The 20630-nt window shown below is 37.9% G+C and overlaps 1 protein-coding gene across 4 annotated transcripts in view; it reads right to left on the bottom strand.

The window, feature by feature from the left end:
- il16 (interleukin 16) overlaps window positions 1-20630 on the bottom strand; it is a 68224-nt gene that overhangs the window by 22268 nt on the left and 25326 nt on the right. For all 4 annotated transcript variants that reach the window (XM_084722297.1, XM_084722305.1, XM_084722314.1 and 1 more), the window contains exons 6-17: window positions 20246-20389; window positions 20057-20159; window positions 17585-17733; window positions 15918-16028; window positions 15690-15804; window positions 13350-13423; window positions 10912-11152; window positions 9060-9177; window positions 8787-8919; window positions 6205-6292; window positions 4349-4578; window positions 4092-4229 (exon numbers count right to left, since the gene is read on the bottom strand). In XM_084722297.1, the coding sequence (XP_084578423.1) occupies window positions 4092-4229; window positions 4349-4578; window positions 6205-6292; window positions 8787-8919; window positions 9060-9177; window positions 10912-11152; window positions 13350-13423; window positions 15690-15804; window positions 15918-16028; window positions 17585-17733; window positions 20057-20159; window positions 20246-20389 (1644 nt within the window). The remainder of the gene's footprint in view (window positions 1-4091; window positions 4230-4348; window positions 4579-6204; window positions 6293-8786; window positions 8920-9059; window positions 9178-10911; window positions 11153-13349; window positions 13424-15689; window positions 15805-15917; window positions 16029-17584; window positions 17734-20056; window positions 20160-20245; window positions 20390-20630) is intronic.

Here is a 20630-nt window from a genome sequence, read left to right as displayed (position 1 = left end):
AGTCTGTTGGAGACCAGAGGACATGTAGACAGAGACAGAACCAGTGGATGAGGATTTATGGGCAGTAACTGATGAATAGCCATCCCATCCTCATACCTAAATGATCAGTTGATTGCCAATAACTCAGAAAAACACAGATACAACCATTGGAGAGTATGGGAGCTGTATGGGACCTTAAGCACATTATGAAAGTGACCTGATGTAAGTCATGTGACATTTAACAGACACTGCGGTCAGATTAAGGCACCAAAACTACATGGGTATATTTGGGAAAGGATCACAATTTGGGTAAAAGTAAGTATGTTAGGTTGCCTGGAAGCTCATTTGGTAGAGCATTCACCCTAATTACTGAGGCTGTGAGTCCTCTGCAGCGGTCGTGGATTCAACTCAGAATGATTTGATCCTCTGGCCTGAACTTTAATATTAGTTTATGCCAGAGATTTACTCACTAGTTTTCTTTCATGTATTTATTTTTGCCCAAAAAGAAAACATGGCATATATTATAAAATGCTTGCCCCTTCCTTGAGAAACTAGAATTCTTCTTTCAGTCTGGTTTGGTGTAGCTGTATTGTTGTGGTACACAGAGCCGGCCTGAGCTCTGAGGGTTTATACAGGCTGTACAGCACCAGAAAAGGATTGTGATAATGACAAAGAAAAAAAAGGTGTGACAATTTGTTGGCAAATATGCTCACACAGGTGATGTGTGTAGTGTAACTTTAGCAACTTAAATTTTAAAATAAGTAAAAGCTGACTTTTGGTTTCACACAGCCTTCAAACCCCGGCCTCCTCAGTGAAAGCCTTGCGTTTGTTTAGTCCATCCATCCACCCATTCTCCTCTATATGCTGACTTTATTGCTCTTTATGTTGCTCTCATTAAAAGAAACTGCCACTGAACAATAAACAGAAATATAGGTTGTACTGTGCTGTTTGCACAGAAAACATATTGGCTCATTTTTCTGGTGCAGATGGTCTGTGAGAAACTGTTTGGTCTGTCTGGGTGACTCTTGGTACTAATCTTATTTTTCAGTAAAACATTTAGTATTAAACAATTCTGCTGTTGCAATATAGAATTTAAAAGACTTTTGTCTTTAAGTCAAGCTCAGTATTTCATTCCTGTAGGAGACCTGTCATAGCAGCTTGTCCCTGTCTTTTACCTCATGAACGTGATCAGGGTATGTGGATGTAGAGAATGGATGACTGGGCTAAGTTTGCTTAAACTGAAAGACTTTGAACATCCCTCTATGGTACTGTGTTGCCATTTTTAGCCCTTGACACTCACACAGCACTTCCCTAATTATGGTGCAATACTTTCAAAATGAGGCAGGACCTGGAGGAAACTAAGACTTAGTTCACATAGCAGGTCTTAATGCTCAATTCCAATTTTTTACACAGATCCGATTTTTTTGTTTTGCAGTTCACATTACTTTTTAAATGTGACCTATATTTGACCTACATTGATTCCCGTGTGATCAGTCCACGGCCCAGAACAGAACATGCACAGAAAAACAATAACAAAGACATCAGGACATCACGTGCAGCACACTTTTTACAGTGTTGCACCGAGAAATGCACCCCTGCCTTGAAATGCACCCCCTTATGTCACTCTGTTTGAAATCTACTATCACAGCCAAACGGATTGGAAAAACTCTTAACATTTTAGCGCAATTATTTCTGAAGGGAGTGGAAAAGAAGAACATCGGCTATTTAACTATTTAAAATACTGTAAATATCCATTTCACAATTGTGACGATTGTCACTTAGTCACTCTAGAGTGACATAAAATTCGCATTAAACCCGACATGACTGTTCAGACGGTGGGCACGTTGCAAAATATCAGACATGTATCTGATATAGTACCACCTCTGAAAGCGACCCAGGTCGGATTTAAAAAAAATCAGATTTCATGTGACTTGAGCTGTTCACACGGTCATAAAAAAAAAATCAGACCTGGGATGCATGTAGGCAAAAAGATGGGATTTGGGTCGCATTTCACTGCTGTGTGAACTAAGCCTAATAACAGTGTTTAAAGTTGTCAGATGATTCTCTAGAGTTTGTATGGAGTCCTTTTTTTGCAGCCTTCTTCACCTGGTTCAGCACCATCATCTTATCACACAAATGGTCTGAAAGCGTCTTTTTCTGTCATTTTACAATCTGGAAAAATTTGATTCAGATTCATAGGTGAGTAAAGTCCAGTTTTTAATTGTTTAATGTACTTTATTTTATAACTAATTGGTTGAAAACCGCCTTGAAATAACACCATACTATAATGATTCCACCATAACACTTTGGCATTGTGTATTTAGGTTTATATACCGTTCATCCAATATAAGACAGGGTATGAAATACATTGATAACTATTTTATTTTATTTTAACTCACAAGTAGTGAATGAAAGTTGGCAGCAATACGACAACATCCCGTCTGTTGGGAGAGACACACATCAGGAAACTGAAAACAAGCATTTAATTTTAACACAACCGATCAAACACTGAAATGTGACTCACTGTCTTCTTGTAAAGATTGTGATAGTTTCGTTTGATGGATTGTTGATGTAAAGTTTGCATAAATGTGTTTACAGTTTCATTCTACAGTCTATTCCACAGTGGTACAATGTTGCCTGAAGGTAACGTCCAGGCAAACAAACTTATTATAATTCATTTTGAACATTTTGCATTTTTAGATGGCACCCTAAAGTTTACCCTAACAATTCTGCTCTGGCGAAAATACCAAGGAAGTCAAGTCATGTAAATTTTATTTACTCAGGGTAGGGCTGGGCAGTATGACAAAATTTTCATATCACGTTTTTTTTTTTTGTTTTTTTTTTTATCATATCGGTTACAGAGTATTTGACGGTATTTTTATTTTCATTCAACAGTGTTCTTACCCACATTTTCTTCTACTGAGAACATAATTACTGCAGTTGATTGTCTTTAAATAGCCCATTTTACTGTCATAAGGATTGTATCATGTTTTTTTTCATGTCCAGACACAGAAAAGCATGACCCCTTCAAAGTATGGTTACCATCACATGGACGACTATACAATTAAACATCCCCACCCACGCTAGTCGGCACCAGAAATACTAGTAGTTTAAAATATTTAAAATATTTATCAATATTTCATTCATGCACGATGCCAGTTGTCTGTTGCCTCTAAGATTTTATGCAGCCGCATGGCACTAGTCAAGGGTTGCGGCTCTGTCACCGGATGTTTATATCAGCAAAGTCAGATTGATGAATGTAGACTGTGACAGAATAAGCTGATATATATTCACTCGACTGGAGAAACGTGACCACATTAAGCACAGACACAGACATAAACCTGCAAGCGGAGCTGCTGCTGCTACTACTACTAGCTGCTAACGTTAGCCACACTGTGTGTCAGGCTGGAAGCTAACGTTTAGCTCTGGGTCCTTTACCTGCAGACACTGTGACGCTCTTCAGTCTGAAAAGGTGAAGCGTTTAGTGAGTTGTTGTCATGTTTTGTACATTAACATGTAAGGCTTGTATTGCACAGCACAAAGTGTTGCGCATTTCAGCTGCATTTAAAGTACGATTTGGCGATTGTAAACTGTGACTAACGGCTTCAAATGGCTCTTAATACACACTATTTTTTTTCGGACAGTGTTTAGCATTATAAATTAATAAATTCTGAGTGTTTTCTTAGTGTTACACTAGTCGACTAGTCTAAATTAAATTTTGCGTTTAATCTACAGGGAAATTTGTCGCCAGGAACGTCCCTACTGCACACGCTCAAGCCAGCACGCCTGTGGTGTTGGTGTAAAGCAGTGAAATGGGTCCCCGCTGAAACACTTTCCAGCCGTGCACGTTCCAGACATTGTTTGGGCTATTCACCGGTATGGCGATATATGAAAAATTAATATCATAAAAAAAAATAAAGACCGGTTTTCCGTATGAACCGGTATACTGCACAAGCCTAACTCAAGGGATATTTCATGTAGAGCAGGTCTAGACTACACTCTGTATTATTATTTAAAGACCCAATAGTTCCCACCATGAGCAAGCACTAGATAAGGTGAGTGGTGAGGAAAAACTTTGTTAGGAAGAGAGGAAGGAAATGTGTGTGTGGTACCTTGTTGCCCCTGAAGGCCAGATCCAGGGCCTGCTGAGTGGACAGGTTGGCAGCGGGAGAGTTGTACGGGACGTTGTAGTCTTCATCAGGATACACAGGCACTGACAGTCTGTTGTCAGACCAGGTCTCTGTCACAGTCTGCTCAACAGGAGCGGGACAAGATGAGATGAGACACTGATAGATTCAATCAAGAAACTTCTACATCGACATTTGAGAGGTTACAGAAAAAATGGTGGTGTTAAGTGATGTTGGGTTACCTTTGGTGCGTCCAGGCTGTGGACGCGGGCAGACGGGTTGTGGTGCATATTGTGGAGGTTGTGGATGGTCAGGCAGCGGTTGTGGTGGTGGTGGTGGCCGTTGGTGTTGTCGCTGCAGGAGCGGGTCATGGTCTTCTGTGTTCGACGGACCGTCAGCTGACTGAAGCTCCTCTCCAGACAGCGCTCACACCTCTGCCGGCTGTGGGAGCAGGACTCCAGTCTCCTCAGTCCTGGCACACAAACAGAAATATGAGAATTATTCTAAAAATATGGAAGGTCTAATTAGTGATTGACTGAAGCTGCTGCCAATCACTGCAGCTGCAAGGAGGGGGAGGGGCAGAACCTGGACACAGACAGCACAGGAAGGACATTTAACAGCAGCCGAAAGCAGAATAATGTGCCTTCAAAAAATATCATAATATAATGAAATAATGATCAAAAGTAGATATGCATTTCCTAGAGAACAGTTGTGTGTAATTAGTGTTTGTAATGACTTTACTGTCACATGAAAACTCACTGATCTTAATGCTGAATGGAACTGTGCTGCATACACACACACCCACAAACTCAGTACATTTACCCTTCTTGAATAATTCTACTCAGTCTGTGAGTTACTTTTCCTTTTGTGGCTTTTTTGGAGGAAGATTTCTGATAAATGATAAAATAACACTGATGATCTCATTAAGGACATCTTGGATTGCGCTGAGAGACAGTTTTATAAATTTGTAACAGAAAGACTGAGTTACAAACTTACAAAGCAGGGTCTGATGAACAATGCATCTGAGTATGAGAAGTCTTGAATCCAGTGTTTTTGGAGTGTAAACCTCACAAAGAACTTAAAGCCGTGGGAGATCAAACTTTCTGCAAAGCCAACTTTTGTGTGAATCAGCGGCTGTGAGTTCGGCTCCTGCCTGTGGCCCTTTGCTGCATGTCATGCAAATATATATCATTGCATCATATACTTATATAATGCGTAATTTATGCATGACTTATAATGATTTGATGCATGAATTAATACAGTATGAATTCCTGTTGTTCACCACTAAAACAGTTTTGCAGAGTGATTTTCATTTTGGTCTTATCTGTGTGTCTTCTGTAACATGTGCAACCAGCCTGTACTCCAAACTCATCATCCAAAAAACAGGAAAGGTCTTACAGGACAGAACTTGCAGAACCCATCCCCTTCATTCTACATTAATTTACAGAAAAAATTAAAACAAGCAGATATAAAAATGTATTTCTCAAGCCATCAGTCTGTGAATGAATTCCCCTTTGTGGGATAATAAATTTGATCTGAATCTGAATCTAAACTCACCATTTCTTATTGCATTAATTTATCTTTAATCAAATTAGCTACATTCCAGTTAGATTAAATAGATTAATCAAATTGGTGGCCAGATGCAAACATTAATATAACAAACATAAAGACAATAACATAAATAAACTTAATGTAACTTGATGCATACTAGTTAATGCAAAAAGTAACTGTGAATTAACATTCTTTAACTGACAGTCCATTAAGTGTGTACTGATCACATGAAGTGATTTGATCATTGGATAGTGGTGAGCCACAGGATTTCAGGATATATCCTGCATTAATTTATGCGCTACATCATCATAAGTAATGCATTAGTTAAGCTTTACTGAGGTATATGAATTGTACCTTTATAATAAAGCGTTACCAATTTGTTTAATTTAAAAAAATGCATAAGATTCAGCACTTATTGGCACATTAATAGTCCATGAAGTGTAAAATGGGGTGAATATGCTTCATGAGAAAAATATTCACTCAGTCATGACCCTGAATAAAAATATGTGACTGTGGAAAATGAATAATGAACAAAGTCATATTTCACCATCAATACTCCACTGGCTCTTCTCCTTCCTCAGTTTGCTGTTCTCCACGGCCTGAGCGATAGCATCATTCAGCTGCTGCTCTGAGACCTGCAACACACAGCGCAGAGGACGGGAATGTCAGTGTATGAATCAGGATGATGAAAAGTATCGAAGCTCAGCGCAATTCACATTTTAAATTTGTTAAGGTCAAGAAGGAGAGGTACAAGGGAACAACACATCAGCCAATGACAGACAGAAACCACAGCGTTGTTTTTAAAGATCTGTTTGAGTTGCAGCATATGAACAGAATAACTGAGGGCCTTAAATAGAGGCTTGTGGTGGGCCTGTTTCACAGATGATGGGTGCAGGGGACAAAAAGTGTGTGTTTTAGGTGAAAGGCAAACCACCAGCACACAACAACATGCTAAAGGCAGTTTAAGAAACAATGTCAAAGCCAGCAGAGGGAAAATAAGACTTGTGTGTAGATTTTTCTGAAGTTTGGACACCTGACCTCAGAATTTTATAAATTCTGGCCATGGTCCGTCTGTGTTCTCTAAAAGGAATCTGATTGATTTGTAATTAACTTGCATTGTTTCAAACAGAAGGTTTTTAGAAATGCTGCCTTAAAGTCTTATTGTGTACAACAATAGGTTGATCCTTAATTATTTCAGTAAGTGTAAAGAATGAAAAAGTCAAACAACAGAGGAGCTTCAGTCAAAGAACAACATGGACATAATCTGTCAAAAACGATACATGTTTTAGCCACATCAGTGGCATAGTTCTCAGGATTGCAGTGGCAGTCAGTTGGACATTCCAGACTAATATCTACAATCCAAGGATTGCCATGAAATGTTTTATTAACAGTCAGAGTTCCTGGACAGCAAATAGATTTACTACTAACTTGACATAACTCCCGGACTTTTCATCTGGTGCCATAATCAGATCATTTAATTTAATTAAATTTAATTTGTGAAACACTTTGATGAATTCAATGTTTGACCTATGTGACCATAAACCAGGTTTATGACCAAACAGGCCTGCCTGTAAAACTTATAACATCAGCCTCAACTGTACCTTATTATTAGTGTTTGTTAGTTAGTGAATGTTAGCATGCTAATATGTTAAACTATGAAATAAACATGGTAAACATTACACCTATTTAGGCTGATTTGTACATAAGTCATAGCCTATGCAAGTGCAAGTGGCCTGTGCTGTTGTGTACATTTATACTTGTGCACTGGCATGTCTGTGTTGCTCTGCAGTTACACTGTCTTTCTACTACTTTCTTGAAGTACTTCAAATAATGGCAACCAAAATTGACCATGTCATGTTGGCATTGGAGCAACAATTACCTTAAGTAACTTTGAGTAACAGTTACTTTGGTAAAACTTTCATTGACGCCTATGCATTATAATGCATCATTAACATACATAACGTGTTATACTGTGCTAATAGCAATGAATAACATTAATTCTAAACACTCATAACTATTAATAATGCTTTATAATACATTATAATGCATTATAAAAGTGATTATGATGATAAAATGGTTATAATGAATTACAACTATTAGAATTAAAATACACAATGATTCTTGTCATAAAAGGTCAACAATTATGAGTTATAATGATATTTGACCTTAAAATGTTATTACATTTTTTTTATAATGTATTATGATTGTTGTTATAAAGCATTGTGAATGATTTATAACTTTAATTATACAAAGCTATAACCACAGTACATGTACAGTACAATAACACATTATAAGTATGTTTGATGCTTTGTAATGCATTATAGACACGGGTGTGTTATAGTTTTGTGTGTTTCACAGAAATGACTGCAGTATAATAAAGAGAGTAGATGGAGGATATGATCTGTATGACCTCTGAATGAACCGAGGCAGAGAGAGGGTGAGTCGTACTGTCCAGCTGCTGAGAGACATGGACGAGGAAGTGGACTAAACATAGTTGTTGCGGTCTGCGTCGCTGCAATGTGTAGGTACATTTCTGGGGAAGGTGCACATCAGGCTAAGGTGTAGGGTACGTGTAGGAGTACCTACATTCAATGCAGAATTATAAATCCAGCTTTAGAAAACAGCACATTAGCACGGTCATTGTGAGCGCGGTAACATGCTGATGTCAGCATTTAGCTTGAAGCAGTGTTGTGCTGCTAGCAGGCTGCAGACTCAGTCAATTTTTTACATTTATTTAGCCCGAAAAGTTGCGCAACAACGTTAAACCTCCACTAATGACCACTCCACAGTTATACTAGTGTGAATGTGTGTTACATAACTTTGTAAAGGGCATCACTTCAGCCAATTACTGCCTGTCACTGAGACCATTACACCTTATTAATCATTTATTCGTCATCCCTGCTTATTCCCTCTCCAGCATGCACTGGGAGGAAGTCCCAGAACCATTTTAAGACACACACACATTTACAGACAGGCAAGTTAGAGTCTGCAGTCCAACCTGTTGGATTCTGGACCCACAGTTGAACCCATGAGGCAGCAGTAACAGTGAGCCAGAGGAGGCTTTGCCCTCTAAAGCTCATAAATCTGCTCTGCACTGGTTACAGTAAATGAGGTGGAGGCGGCACATACTTTTGGGTCGGGGTGTCGACTGATGATGATGTGGACTGGGCCCGGTGTGCACTGGCTCAGGACCGTGTACACGTCATTCAGCGCCATGTTGTAAACCACAGTGTCGTTGATCTCCATGATCTCATCCCCACACCTAAAGATGGAGGGAAAATTCAGGAAAGACAAACACAGACAAGAAAAACCTTTTAACCTAACACCATACCACAGGCTGTACCTAACAACACCTTCACACACTTTATTACTGTAGGTATTTTGATGGTGATTTGTCCTTACCGGAGTCGACCATCCATGTGTGCGACAGATCCAGGAGAGAGGGTGTGGATGTAGATCCCTGGACATCCGTCAGCTGATGGAACACAGCACAGTCCAATACCCAGACCAACACCAGCCTCTGGGAAATGACACATGCAGATAAATATTTATTAGCATACTTTTATAAGGATATTATGAATTATGATAAATCATTAAAGGTGGCTGACTCACGTCAAAAGATATTTAGGATTTACACCCCAATGGTCCTCTTTTCTTTTCTCTGTATTGATGTAAAGTACTTTGGTGACTTGTGTTAAAATGTTCTATATAAATAAACTTTTACTTTGCTTACCTACAATAAAACAGGGTATAATAGAACCATAGAAATCAGGCACCAACTGTCTTTAATAGAGCATCATTTAACTTTAATTTTTTATTGATCAATCAATAATTTAGTCAATAAAACATAAAACATAATGACAAAGGACTATCACAAATGACCATGTGATGTATTCAGAAGAACCCAATTGATTTTACACAAACCTGAAAACCTTGTGAAGACAGAGACAGAAAACCTGTTTTACAAACAAGGACTTTACCAGGCAGAGAGGATGCCATCAAAAGATGCTATTGGTTGCCCCATGGGAAATGTAGGATCCAAGCTTTGGACCATTTTTAAAAAAAATCTTTTGATCATTTTAAACAAAATCTCTCTAGAGAAACCCCCAGTGCAATGCAACATTAACTTTCTGGATCATCCCTTTAAAGTTGCTTATTTAGTTAAGTAAAGAAAAAATGGTACACTTTTTATGACACTATCTGCAGGATTACCAGTACACTCTGGCCCTCCGGTGTGTTATCATGTTGTATATATCCATGAATTAAGAAAAGAGGTTTGACTCAGGCAGTTTGACGTCTCACAGAGTTGACTAAATGCTACATTTTTTCATTTCACAGCATAGCTGCAGTGAGCAGCCATTTTATTTTTTAAAGTGTCTCAGAGTTCCCTTGATGCTAACCAAAATACAATATAATTTAGAAGGACTACAGAGTTTACATGTTATGGTTGAGACACATCTGATAGAAATATTATTGATGAATTTGTCAAAAAATAGAAAGTTAACCAGTGCTTGAGCAGCATTCACACTTTTTTAAACCAGGAAGTGAGACAGGGGTCCTTAGGGTATAGTTGACATAAATCTTTACAACTTCACAACTTTTAAGTGCAAATAAATATATTTTCAAACAAAGATGATTATAATATCACTTTTTATACTCATATTATCAGTAGGTGTTGGTAGTTTTACCACATTTTTTAAATAGTTTGAAGTTGTGAAATCTTGTTTGGGACAAGACTGTTTTCTGGCACAGAGAAAGGTTAGAAATTAAAAAAAGCAAACCAAAATTATTTAATAAATTACATACATTTCATATATAGATATCCTTAAAGAATGCAATTAATCATTTTAAATTTGTCCCAGTTCTCAAGAATGGATGATAGACTATGAGTCTTGCAAAGAAAATGTCAGTAAGTTCACAGCAGTGATGAGTTATTATGATACTCGAACTCATAAGTCATTATCAAATGATTTGCAATGTGTTATGATTATCCTTATAAAGTATTATAAATATTTGAGTGCTTTTAACTAGAATTATACAGTGCTATAAGTAAATCAGAGCACAGTCTTACTGCTTTGACATGAGATGGGCATCATTGAAAGTCTTACTGAAAAAATAATAAACCTCTGATATTCTATTTATAATCAGGAGAAATCAACTCTTCCAATGAAAAAGTGTTGGTGGAATCTTTTCGTATTTTCAAGAAGATCTGAATAAACATCACTAATGTTAACCCCGCCCCCCTCAGACTGACCTTTGTGCAGGATGATCTCGATCATGATGCGGTCCCGGGGTTTAGCAGGCTGACCCGGGATGCTCACTGTGTTGTTGTTCAGGTAGTTGTAGTCCCCCATGTCGGCACTGACCCTGGCCATGCCTGTGGTGGAGCTGAGGGAGCGCGACCTGCACAGCTGAGCCACCTGCGCCTGACCACACAGAGCCCCCACCCGCAGGCTGGTCCTCACCACCAGAGTCAGCAGGCCCTTCTTGATTTGCTGCACGAAGAAAAACACATTTAACATCTGAATTAAAGGACCAGAGTGTAGGATTTAGTGGCATCTAGTGGTGAGCTTGCAGGACTCACCAAAACGAGATCTCTAGATAGAAAGGGCTCATTCTAAGGTTACAAAACCACAATGATTCTTATTTTCCTGTGGTTATACACTAATGAAAACATATTCATGAATATTATATTCAATTTCTGCTACACTCTGCCAATAGATCCCCATAAATCATATTAGTTAGTGATGAAAATGTAATTTAGTGTGTTAACTTGATTGAGCACATGTTTTATTTTGGAATATGAACCAAGCACAAGATGCACTAAATAATAAAAAGTGTATGTCACTCATTTGCATAATGTGCAGTTTGGAACGCCCACAAACAAAGCATACAGAGCAGAGGCCGGCCAGACTGTGGTTAGTACAGGAAGTCTGTTAGTGGTATTACCATGTTGAGAAGACAGATTTTTTCATTGCAAGTACAAATTCCTTTTTTATGGACTTCCAGAGGAAGATTCAGTGGTTAAACTTAATTTCTACCACAATTCCTCTGCAAATAAACCACAACCTTTTGTGTTCCTGTTATTTTACAGAGGACTGCTTCTTGAAATGGGTACAGTTCAATGCGAGTGATGAAAACCACTTTAAATAACTCGACTCCTTGTTTGTTCCAGTAAACAACGTAATTTTAGTGCTCAAACACATTTTAAAAGACATTTTCATCTTTGACCAGCAGCTCTGTAAGTCACTCATTCAGTTGCTCGGTTGACCAAAATTCCCCGTTCTCTGGTGGCCACAGTTTTCACCCTGGGAGGCTGACATTTTAGAACGGAGGTCAAGTGTGTGTGTTGATTCCATTTGGCTAAAAGGGGGCGTGGTAATGTGAGTGGCCTATCACAAAAAGGTGCATAACTTTTAAATGGATTCACAAATTCACACAAGATCTTGTTGAAAGGTTTGTCATGAGCCATGTGATGGCCAGGGACACACAAAGACACACTCACCTCACCACTTCCAGTGCACTGGTTAATTTCATTTGCAGTCAGCCAAACTCCAAACAATTCATATCCACATGACACAGTTTATTTCATTTATCTGATGCACTGTTTAGATGGAGCACATACATTTTCACATTGTAGGGTTCAAGGGGCAATTTTCTAATATATTAATAATTTTTGTTGGTTTCTTTGCCAGCTCATCAGGCCATACCATCTGCTGCCATGTCAACCGGTCACCATTCACTTCCATTGTTTAGAAGATTCTCCAGCAATGTTTTCCTGTGAAACTCCAGCAGTCTTTTGTGGAATAAAAACTAAACCTGACCTCACATTAAACGAGAGTGAGCAGATAATAACTGAAGTTTCATTTTGGGGTGAACTATCCCTTTAAATTGATTCACGTAACATGGCAAAACTACTGAACCATTTGTTGTAGACTCTAACAGGAGGCATCATGCACTTCTTAGTTTTCTTATAATGTGTGACTTGTGCTGTTTGTCTCAGACTCTTGTTGGAGGTATTATTGGACTAAGCAAGCTTCGTTTTGTTCATTGGTAACAGTTTGCCTCACCCCTTATGCCTTGGCCACACCCCCTTTATTAACTTTTAGCCATGTAGGTAAAGTGGTTGTGTGCGTGTGTGAATGCATGCATGTACATACACCGCAGTAGCTGGTCACAGCTACTGTAAATCCTATAGTCAGTCCCATGTGACTGTTCTAAATAAAGGCTTTTAGAAGGAGTGTGCTGCTGCCTCATCAGCCAACTTAGTGCTCAAGAAACAAAGTATGAAATGTGAAAGAACAGTGACTTATTTACTGGAAGAGCCCGCTCTTTATTCAACCATCACATTTCAGCGCAGAGTAATAATCAGTACAGAACAGGCCAAAGCACCGTCAATAAAACACTACAAGATGTCTGAATCTTTGTCAGTTATCCAATTTACAAGACGCCTCGACAGGAAAAAAGTCTAACTACTGGGTGTTTTTTGTCTCCCCTTTATTGGATCATCATGATGCTATGATCTATATTCTCCCAGGTGAACAGTGCCTTGCAGATTCTTCCACTAAGTCAGTGTGTGAAGCCGAGTTCTGTTTTCAGATTTGGAAATAAATACATCTGGTTCAGTAGGTCATATTTGTGTTACTAGAAAACACCCTGAACTGAGAGGAACACTGCTGGTAGTTGTCTTACTTTGAACTTGTGCAGCGCTTCATCATGAGTCAGACCATGCAGAGACTCTCCGTTCAGCTCCAGGATCTCATCACCTGCACAGACACAGAGACAAAAGGTCTGAGAGCATGGAAGGCTCTGAATCATCTACTGTCAGATCGAATTACACTAGTTAGAGATCTGATGTGGAAAAGACTGATCTTTTTTTAACACAGTTATTCTCTGTGAGACTTCATGAACACGTCATTTCTAACACTTTGCTTTCTTCTTTTATGTCTGAGCTGACGGAGCTTAAACCTCAACCAAAATGTCAATGCTTTAAAACACAGACACTTAAACATAAACTTCAACTTGACATATCATTTGGGTTAGTACTTGCCCCTCAACTGTGCACGCTACACCAAAACCACTTTTCATTACTTACACATGTTCAACTGCTGTAATATTGTACTTTTTAAATGAGAGTACAACTGCATTTCATTGTAGACAAACATTTATTATTGTGGAAAGTTACACACCAAATCTTTTCAACATTTAATCAGTAGCAACTCTAGATATCTGCAGTTATTTTTTGACTATTCCTAGCAAACATACACTGTGCATAATGTAATTTTGGTAACAATTCTAAGTAAATATATCTACAATTCATTTCTCACCGGTCAGAATGAAATTCTTGCTATCAACAATTAATTTCTTATGAGTGAAAATGTTCATTGTAGATACCTGTTACTTAGATTAATCAGCTTTTACCATCGACTTCTATTAAAACTTAATGACAGATCTATAATTCAATTTTGATTTTGTTATAATTCCAAGTCAACATATAGTTATTGATATTTTCAGCTCAGCACTCATTAGTCAGAATATTAATTATTGATATTAACAATCTAATTCTTACTAGTGACAATGTTTCTTGTAGATATCTATAACTGCTCTTGCTTTACAAATATCACAAATGGAAATAGATATCTATAATTCAAATCTGATGAGTCAAAATTATATTTTGGAATTTTAACTAGAAAAAATGTTATTTCAGATGTATGTATTTTAATTTCATGGAAAATTTCCATGTAATTTTATTACAGAAGTTTAATGTAAAGTGTTGCATTTAATACAATGTTTTTTCTATAATGTTGAGTTAATAAATCAAATACCTCAAGTCAGATTTGATTAAATGAATGCAAATATACATAAACTTTGTTGGAGTGTGATGCACAGCCTCCTTAGATGATCTGGTAAATAAGTTTACTTGATTTGTTTACATCCAGTTTATACTGAGCATATTCACATCATGTTTACATTTTTGGATAAATGAACTTAAACTTTTTCAGTTACATTTTATTTAAATAGTATTATATTGTTTCATGTTTATCAGAGCCAGGTATCATTTTCTGAGTGCATGTCCAACCAAAAAATTATCACTATCTGTTATCATTAACAGTCTAATTCCCAATTTGTTGGTGAATTCTTATTCTTCAAGGATTTATATACCTGAAATATATGACATTTATTAAATGTTTTGCTTGCTTTCATTTTTTTAATTTCTAATTTTGCCAGAAAACAGCCTTGTCCCAGACAAAAATTCACATCTTCAAACAATTAAAAAATGTGTTAAAAAACCTCTAAAACTAATACTACAATACTTACTGATAAAATGTGCTATTATGATCATCTTTTTTAAAAATTTATTTTTTTAATGAAAATGTTGAAGTTTGTCCCAGATTTCTGTTAACTTTACAAAAACATGATTTAATCAGGCATAAAAATGTTTACCCTAAGGACCCCCGTCTCACTTCCTGGTTTAAAAATGCAGGAATACTGCTAAAGCACTGGTAAACTTTCTATCAAAAAAATTAATAATAATAATAAAATAAAAAAAAGAACAACTCAATAAATAATATTGCTATCAGATGTGTCTCAACCATAACATGTCAACTCTGTAGTCCTTCTAAATCAACACTAAATAAGAATTATGGTTTAAAAATGTGTATTTTGATTAACATTAAGAGAACTCTGATAAAATAAAATAGTTGCTCACTACAACTATACTGTGAAAAAAATGTAACATTTTGTCAACTCTATAAGACATCTTCTCTGACTATTAAACAAGGTTAACACCCAAGAGTTTGATCTTTTAAAACATATTTTCCGGCATAACAGATGAGTAAAAATCTAAACCCCTCAAAATACAGTTTTATCCCAGTTCTCAAGAATAAGCAACAGGTGTCTTACAGTAATTAGTAACACAGAGCAGCAGGATGATAACTCTGGAATAAAGATTGTTTGTGTTTGTGTGTGTGTGTGTGTGTGTGTGTGTGTGTGTGTGCATGTGTGCTTCCTGTACAGTGTGTTGTCTCTCACCCTCCTGCAGCCGTCCATCAGCAGCTGCTGCTCCTCCAGGGAAAATGGTCTTCACGTAGATCCCCATTGGTCCATACATGCTGTCCCTCCCTCCCACGATACTGAAGCCCAGCCCCTGCAAACAGCAGCACAGTTATTATGAATTATATCAGCAATGACTCACATTTTTTAAAGAACTGTAATCATATAATCATAATTGTTTTGTCATTGTTGTTGTATGGTTCCTACCTTGCCTTGACCCTTCATCAGCACAATGTTACAGATGATGAAGGCCTGCACGTTGCTGCAAGAGTGCACAAGCTGGGCAGAGCTGAGGGAGCGAGAGGGACGGTGCACAGGCTGGGACACACACACACACACAAACATGGCAGGGAATTATGTCACAATTTAATTTTCCCTTTACTAGAGTTAGGGTTAAACATCTGTTAAAACACTAACACAACCCTTCATACGTCTTCTACTCCTGGCTCATCCTGGGTACATATTTTTGGATAGTGTCAATGACTCATGTTCTATTATTTCTGTTGTCATCTAACAAAATAAAAGCCAAACTGTCCTCCTGGCAGATCACAAGCTTCCTCACTGACCAACTGAAAAGAACACTCTGTTTTTCAGTTCAGAGACTGAAGCTTTTCTTTGTCTTCTACCTAAACTGACACTTTAAAAATCACAGCTCTTCTTTAATCATTTAGAGAACCTCCAGGCTGCGTCTGTTATGTTGACCATGCTCTGTAGTCAGCAAACTGATTAAATCTGTCTGTTTGAACTCCCCGATTAATTCCTAATGTCTCCAACTCTCTATGGACACTGTAGAATGAGTGGTAATTTGATTAAATACAAATTTATTTAAGAACATCCAAAAAGCAAGCAAAAAAAGACAATCTAACCCTCTTCAAGAGAGCTCTAGTGGAGCACATTTGATCTTTAAAGGCAAAATTCACTTTTCATGTGGACTTAAATGCAGTCACGTAAAATAATACATTTCTCTGGAGTTGCTTCTCTGACAGAGAAAATTCTCTGCTGCAAAATCTGTTGTTCTTCCTGCATTCACACTGTAAAAAAGTAAAATAAGAGATAACTCAAAATTTCAAGGCAACTTACTGCAATAGATTTTTGAAGAAGATTTTTAGAAGTTCTGAAATAAACTAAGCAAAGTCTTGCCAATCTATAATCTTTTGTTGAGGTAATTTATTTTTCTTCTGTAGATAAATTTCTCTAAGTTTTAAAAATGATTCACGCGAACCTGATTTGTCATTTTTTGGGTGCATTAAAATTTGTTTGTTTTTATTGAAAATATTAAAATGTGAAGTGTAACAAATTTACTCAGAAATTTAGGAAATTCATTCATTTTGTTTATTAAACTCAAAGATCCAAGTTCAATGGGAAATTATCTCAACAAAAGATTAGAAAACTCTAAAAAATCTATTGCAGGAAGTTGCCTTGAAATTTTGAGTTTTCTCAACTTTTTTCATTGTTACATTGCAGTGATGTCACAATGATGTCACGGTCATGTCATTGGTGTAGAAGAACTACAGGCTATTTCGGTTTGGATTTCTACTCTCCTCCTCTTTTTAGCCAGGGGTGTGCTTGATGAGTATTTTTGTCACCTAATGCTGTTGTTACTATATGGTGACAAATGGCAACATGGGCATCAACGTCAGAAGCTTGTGTACAATGCATCCTGGTACATGTAGGCACTGCCAGCACAGGTCTGTGAGCAGGAGAACTCCACTTTCTTTGTAAATATAGTACAAACTGGAATTAATTGCTTCAGTTGGCAACATTTACCATCAACATGGACTGGATATCCATATAAAAATCCACATAAAAATTGGTGAATTTTCCCTTTAATGCATTGTGTTTATAATCAGACAAAGATCAGATATATCAAATACCTGTGTAACGGTGTGAGGAAACTCCAGCTGCTGGGACAAAGACTTCCTGTTTCCATAGAAACCACCGTTCCCATGAGGATGACTTGTATACAGCTCTGGGGTCTTCATGATGATGCTGTCCAGGTCCCCGATCCAATAAGGATGAACGCCTGCTTACACACACAGCATGATCAGAAAATGAGCATCAGGTTAGAATTAATTTCCCTCAAAATTATAAAAGACCCAGAGGCCTCATTTAAACCAGCAGGGGAGAGTAAAGTCTATAAAATCAGCTTTAATGAACTTCTCTGTTACTCTGTCTAATTATATACAGAGCAGCCAGCAGCATAGAGACACCAACATGTGGTACAATGTAATACTACAGCCTTAAAATATTCTCCCTTATACTTTCTTTCTATGGTAGAAATGACCAGAACTACACTAGAATCTACTGAAACTACTTTCTTGCTACTAGAAAGAAAGTAGTTCCTACATGAAACTGCTCACAAGGTCTGTGAATTATCTCGAGTAACTGGGTCATGATTTTTGGAAGAGACACTGATTTTTAATTTTTAAAATATACTTTTGGTGCTCTGAGCACTGAGTACCATTTAGACCCATTTTACTTGAGAGAAGGAAGACATTTCTACGGCCAATAAAAAAAATCTAGATTGATAAATAGTGCTACAGCCAAGGGGACAAATATGTCATTTTGATTTGCAGTTGCAGTTCTATGTGGAACATTCACAAAATCCTTGTTTTTAATGTCATCAGTGGCTGTTAAGTGAACTGCAGTCAGCATGGTGTTGCTCGAGCTCTAACTCAGTTACTGTTGGCTAAAATCAACACTTTTTGTTTTTGTTTAGTTTCATGGATTTTGGTAGTTAATGAAGTAATTTGGCATGCTAGCCAACTTCACTCAGTATTTAGCTGGCAATAAACTTCAAGCCTCAGGTTAGCCCACCAGCTGCAACCCAGGCATGTTGATCCAGCACCAGCTACCCTGCAATGCCAGCCAACAGAGCAACCTGCAAGACAGCCAATCTACCAGCCAGATCAGCCAAAGCAGTCTGGATGAATTAGCTAACATTATCCACTCAATGCAGTATTTTGTTGTATTAGCTAGTTAGTAATTTATCTGCATTAGCAAGAAGTTAATTATAGCTAACATCTGCCAGCTAAAACCACAACAGCACAATATACTTCACATAATTTGTGGTAATGTGAGCTTTGACTTTAGACTTTGTGTTGTTCTCTGTTGTGCTGTAGGGGAGCTGAAAAGAAAGCACCTGGGAGTGCATACAAATAGAAATCAGTCTACAGGCAACTGAGAATTTCAGGAAAGGTTACATTACTGTCCACTCAAGCATTATTAGTAAAAAGTGATTCAAAGACCAGTCAGGGTTGCCAGGTCTGTTATAAAACCAGCCCAGTGGCAGATCAAAACCAACCAAAAACACACCAGACAGCAAAGAAAAATGGCGCTGGCAGGCAGAGAGCATAGGCACATTGTATTTGTGTGTGTATATATATGCGTGCAGGTGAAGTCTGCTATGTCCATGTTCTGTCATTGTTTACCAGTGAACGCAGTAGTCTAAGTCTTACACACTGGCCCTTTAAAATGCTCAGTTTATGTCGACACTACTACATTAGTTGTGTGATCACTGAGATACATTTTGTGTCATTTTCATTTACTTCATGATTTAATATTTTTAACAATAAAATGTGTCTGGTACAGCAGCTCGGACACTCACAAAAAAAAAAAAAACTGCAGCATGTTGTCAACTGATCCTCCAAAATCACAGGGGTTTCATATCAATTGAATTACTGCACAAGAAACACATGATTAAAAAGGTCAAGTAAAATTAAATCTGAGCCTTTCCACATCGCTCAATATCTCTTAACCTCTGCCCACTGGAAGGCGCTACAAGGTCTTGTTCACCAAAACATCCATTTTGAGAAGAGCTCTTTTCCTGCTGCTATAAGGACTCAGAATTCTGCATCCTCATGTCTAATTGTAGCATCTTGCATTGTGATACCTGCAGCTCTTCACAGCACACAGAGGACAGGTGTCTGCAACCTTCACTTCACTGTGATTAGATGTATGTCTTAGTAAAACTAGCTTTGGATCACTGCAAATCCACAGTACCATCGACAGTCTGTTCAGTTAAATCTCACACCGGTGGAAGTTTGAGTGCAGCACTTCTCACAATCAGGACCACATTTCCCAGAAGCGGTGTGGCTTCTAGTGCTAAAAGGATATTACTCCCTAGCCTGACACCTCCCTGAAGGCAATAAACATATTAGAAACAATTTTCTCATCCTCCTCTCTCTCCTTTCATCATCTGTCATCACTACCCAGTCTAAAAGCTTTAGCTGAGCTCCTGTACAGAACAGCAGCTCCTCCTGTCTGTGCAGCTTTCAACCCAAATCTGACTCGCTTATGTGCAAGGCGAAATGCAGTAGAATTTGTTGTTGCTGTTTGATACACACTGGTTGAATTGGAGCGTGTCCTGTTGTTGGACTGTCCTGATGGGCTCTGCTCTGTCTTCTCTGTTTCCCAGCATCTCTCCTCATTCACCTCTGGGATGGGTAACTACAGAGGGGACAGAGATTAGAAAAGAAAATTTAAATATAATATAATAGTAGGTCAGACTACACTTCGGTAAAAGATTTTTCTACCTTGAGGTGGTTGTTGTTGGCCAGAAGTTCTTCGTCTGTGTATCCAGGCACTGATAGAGCATCAGAGGGGGAAATGAGAGCAGGATGCTGTGGGCTTGTACTCACACTATGCGAATGGAGAGTGTCCTCACATGTGGACATGTCCTAAAGAACACAACACACGAGACCAGAAAAACATTTCAACTATGGCCCAACATAAGGCACACCTATGGCAGATTGAACCTTTACAATAAAGCTGACCTCAGTCTTACCTCATTTATTAGTTCTCATGGTCATCTCTGTACTAATTCTGCTGTACAATACAAAGTAATACATCACACTGATCCTTCTAATCGTATGTTAGATTATCATAGTTCGTAACCTGAGCTAAACATAGTGTATTCAA

Source organism: Lutjanus erythropterus, chromosome 1 (genome assembly GCF_056507025.1).
Source record: "Lutjanus erythropterus isolate fLutEry1 chromosome 1, fLutEry1.hap2, whole genome shotgun sequence".
Taxonomy (NCBI): Eukaryota; Metazoa; Chordata; class Actinopteri; order Lutjaniformes; family Lutjanidae; genus Lutjanus; species Lutjanus erythropterus.
The sequence above is the reverse complement of the archived record's forward strand: the minus strand, read 5'-3'. Positions and strand labels throughout refer to the sequence as shown.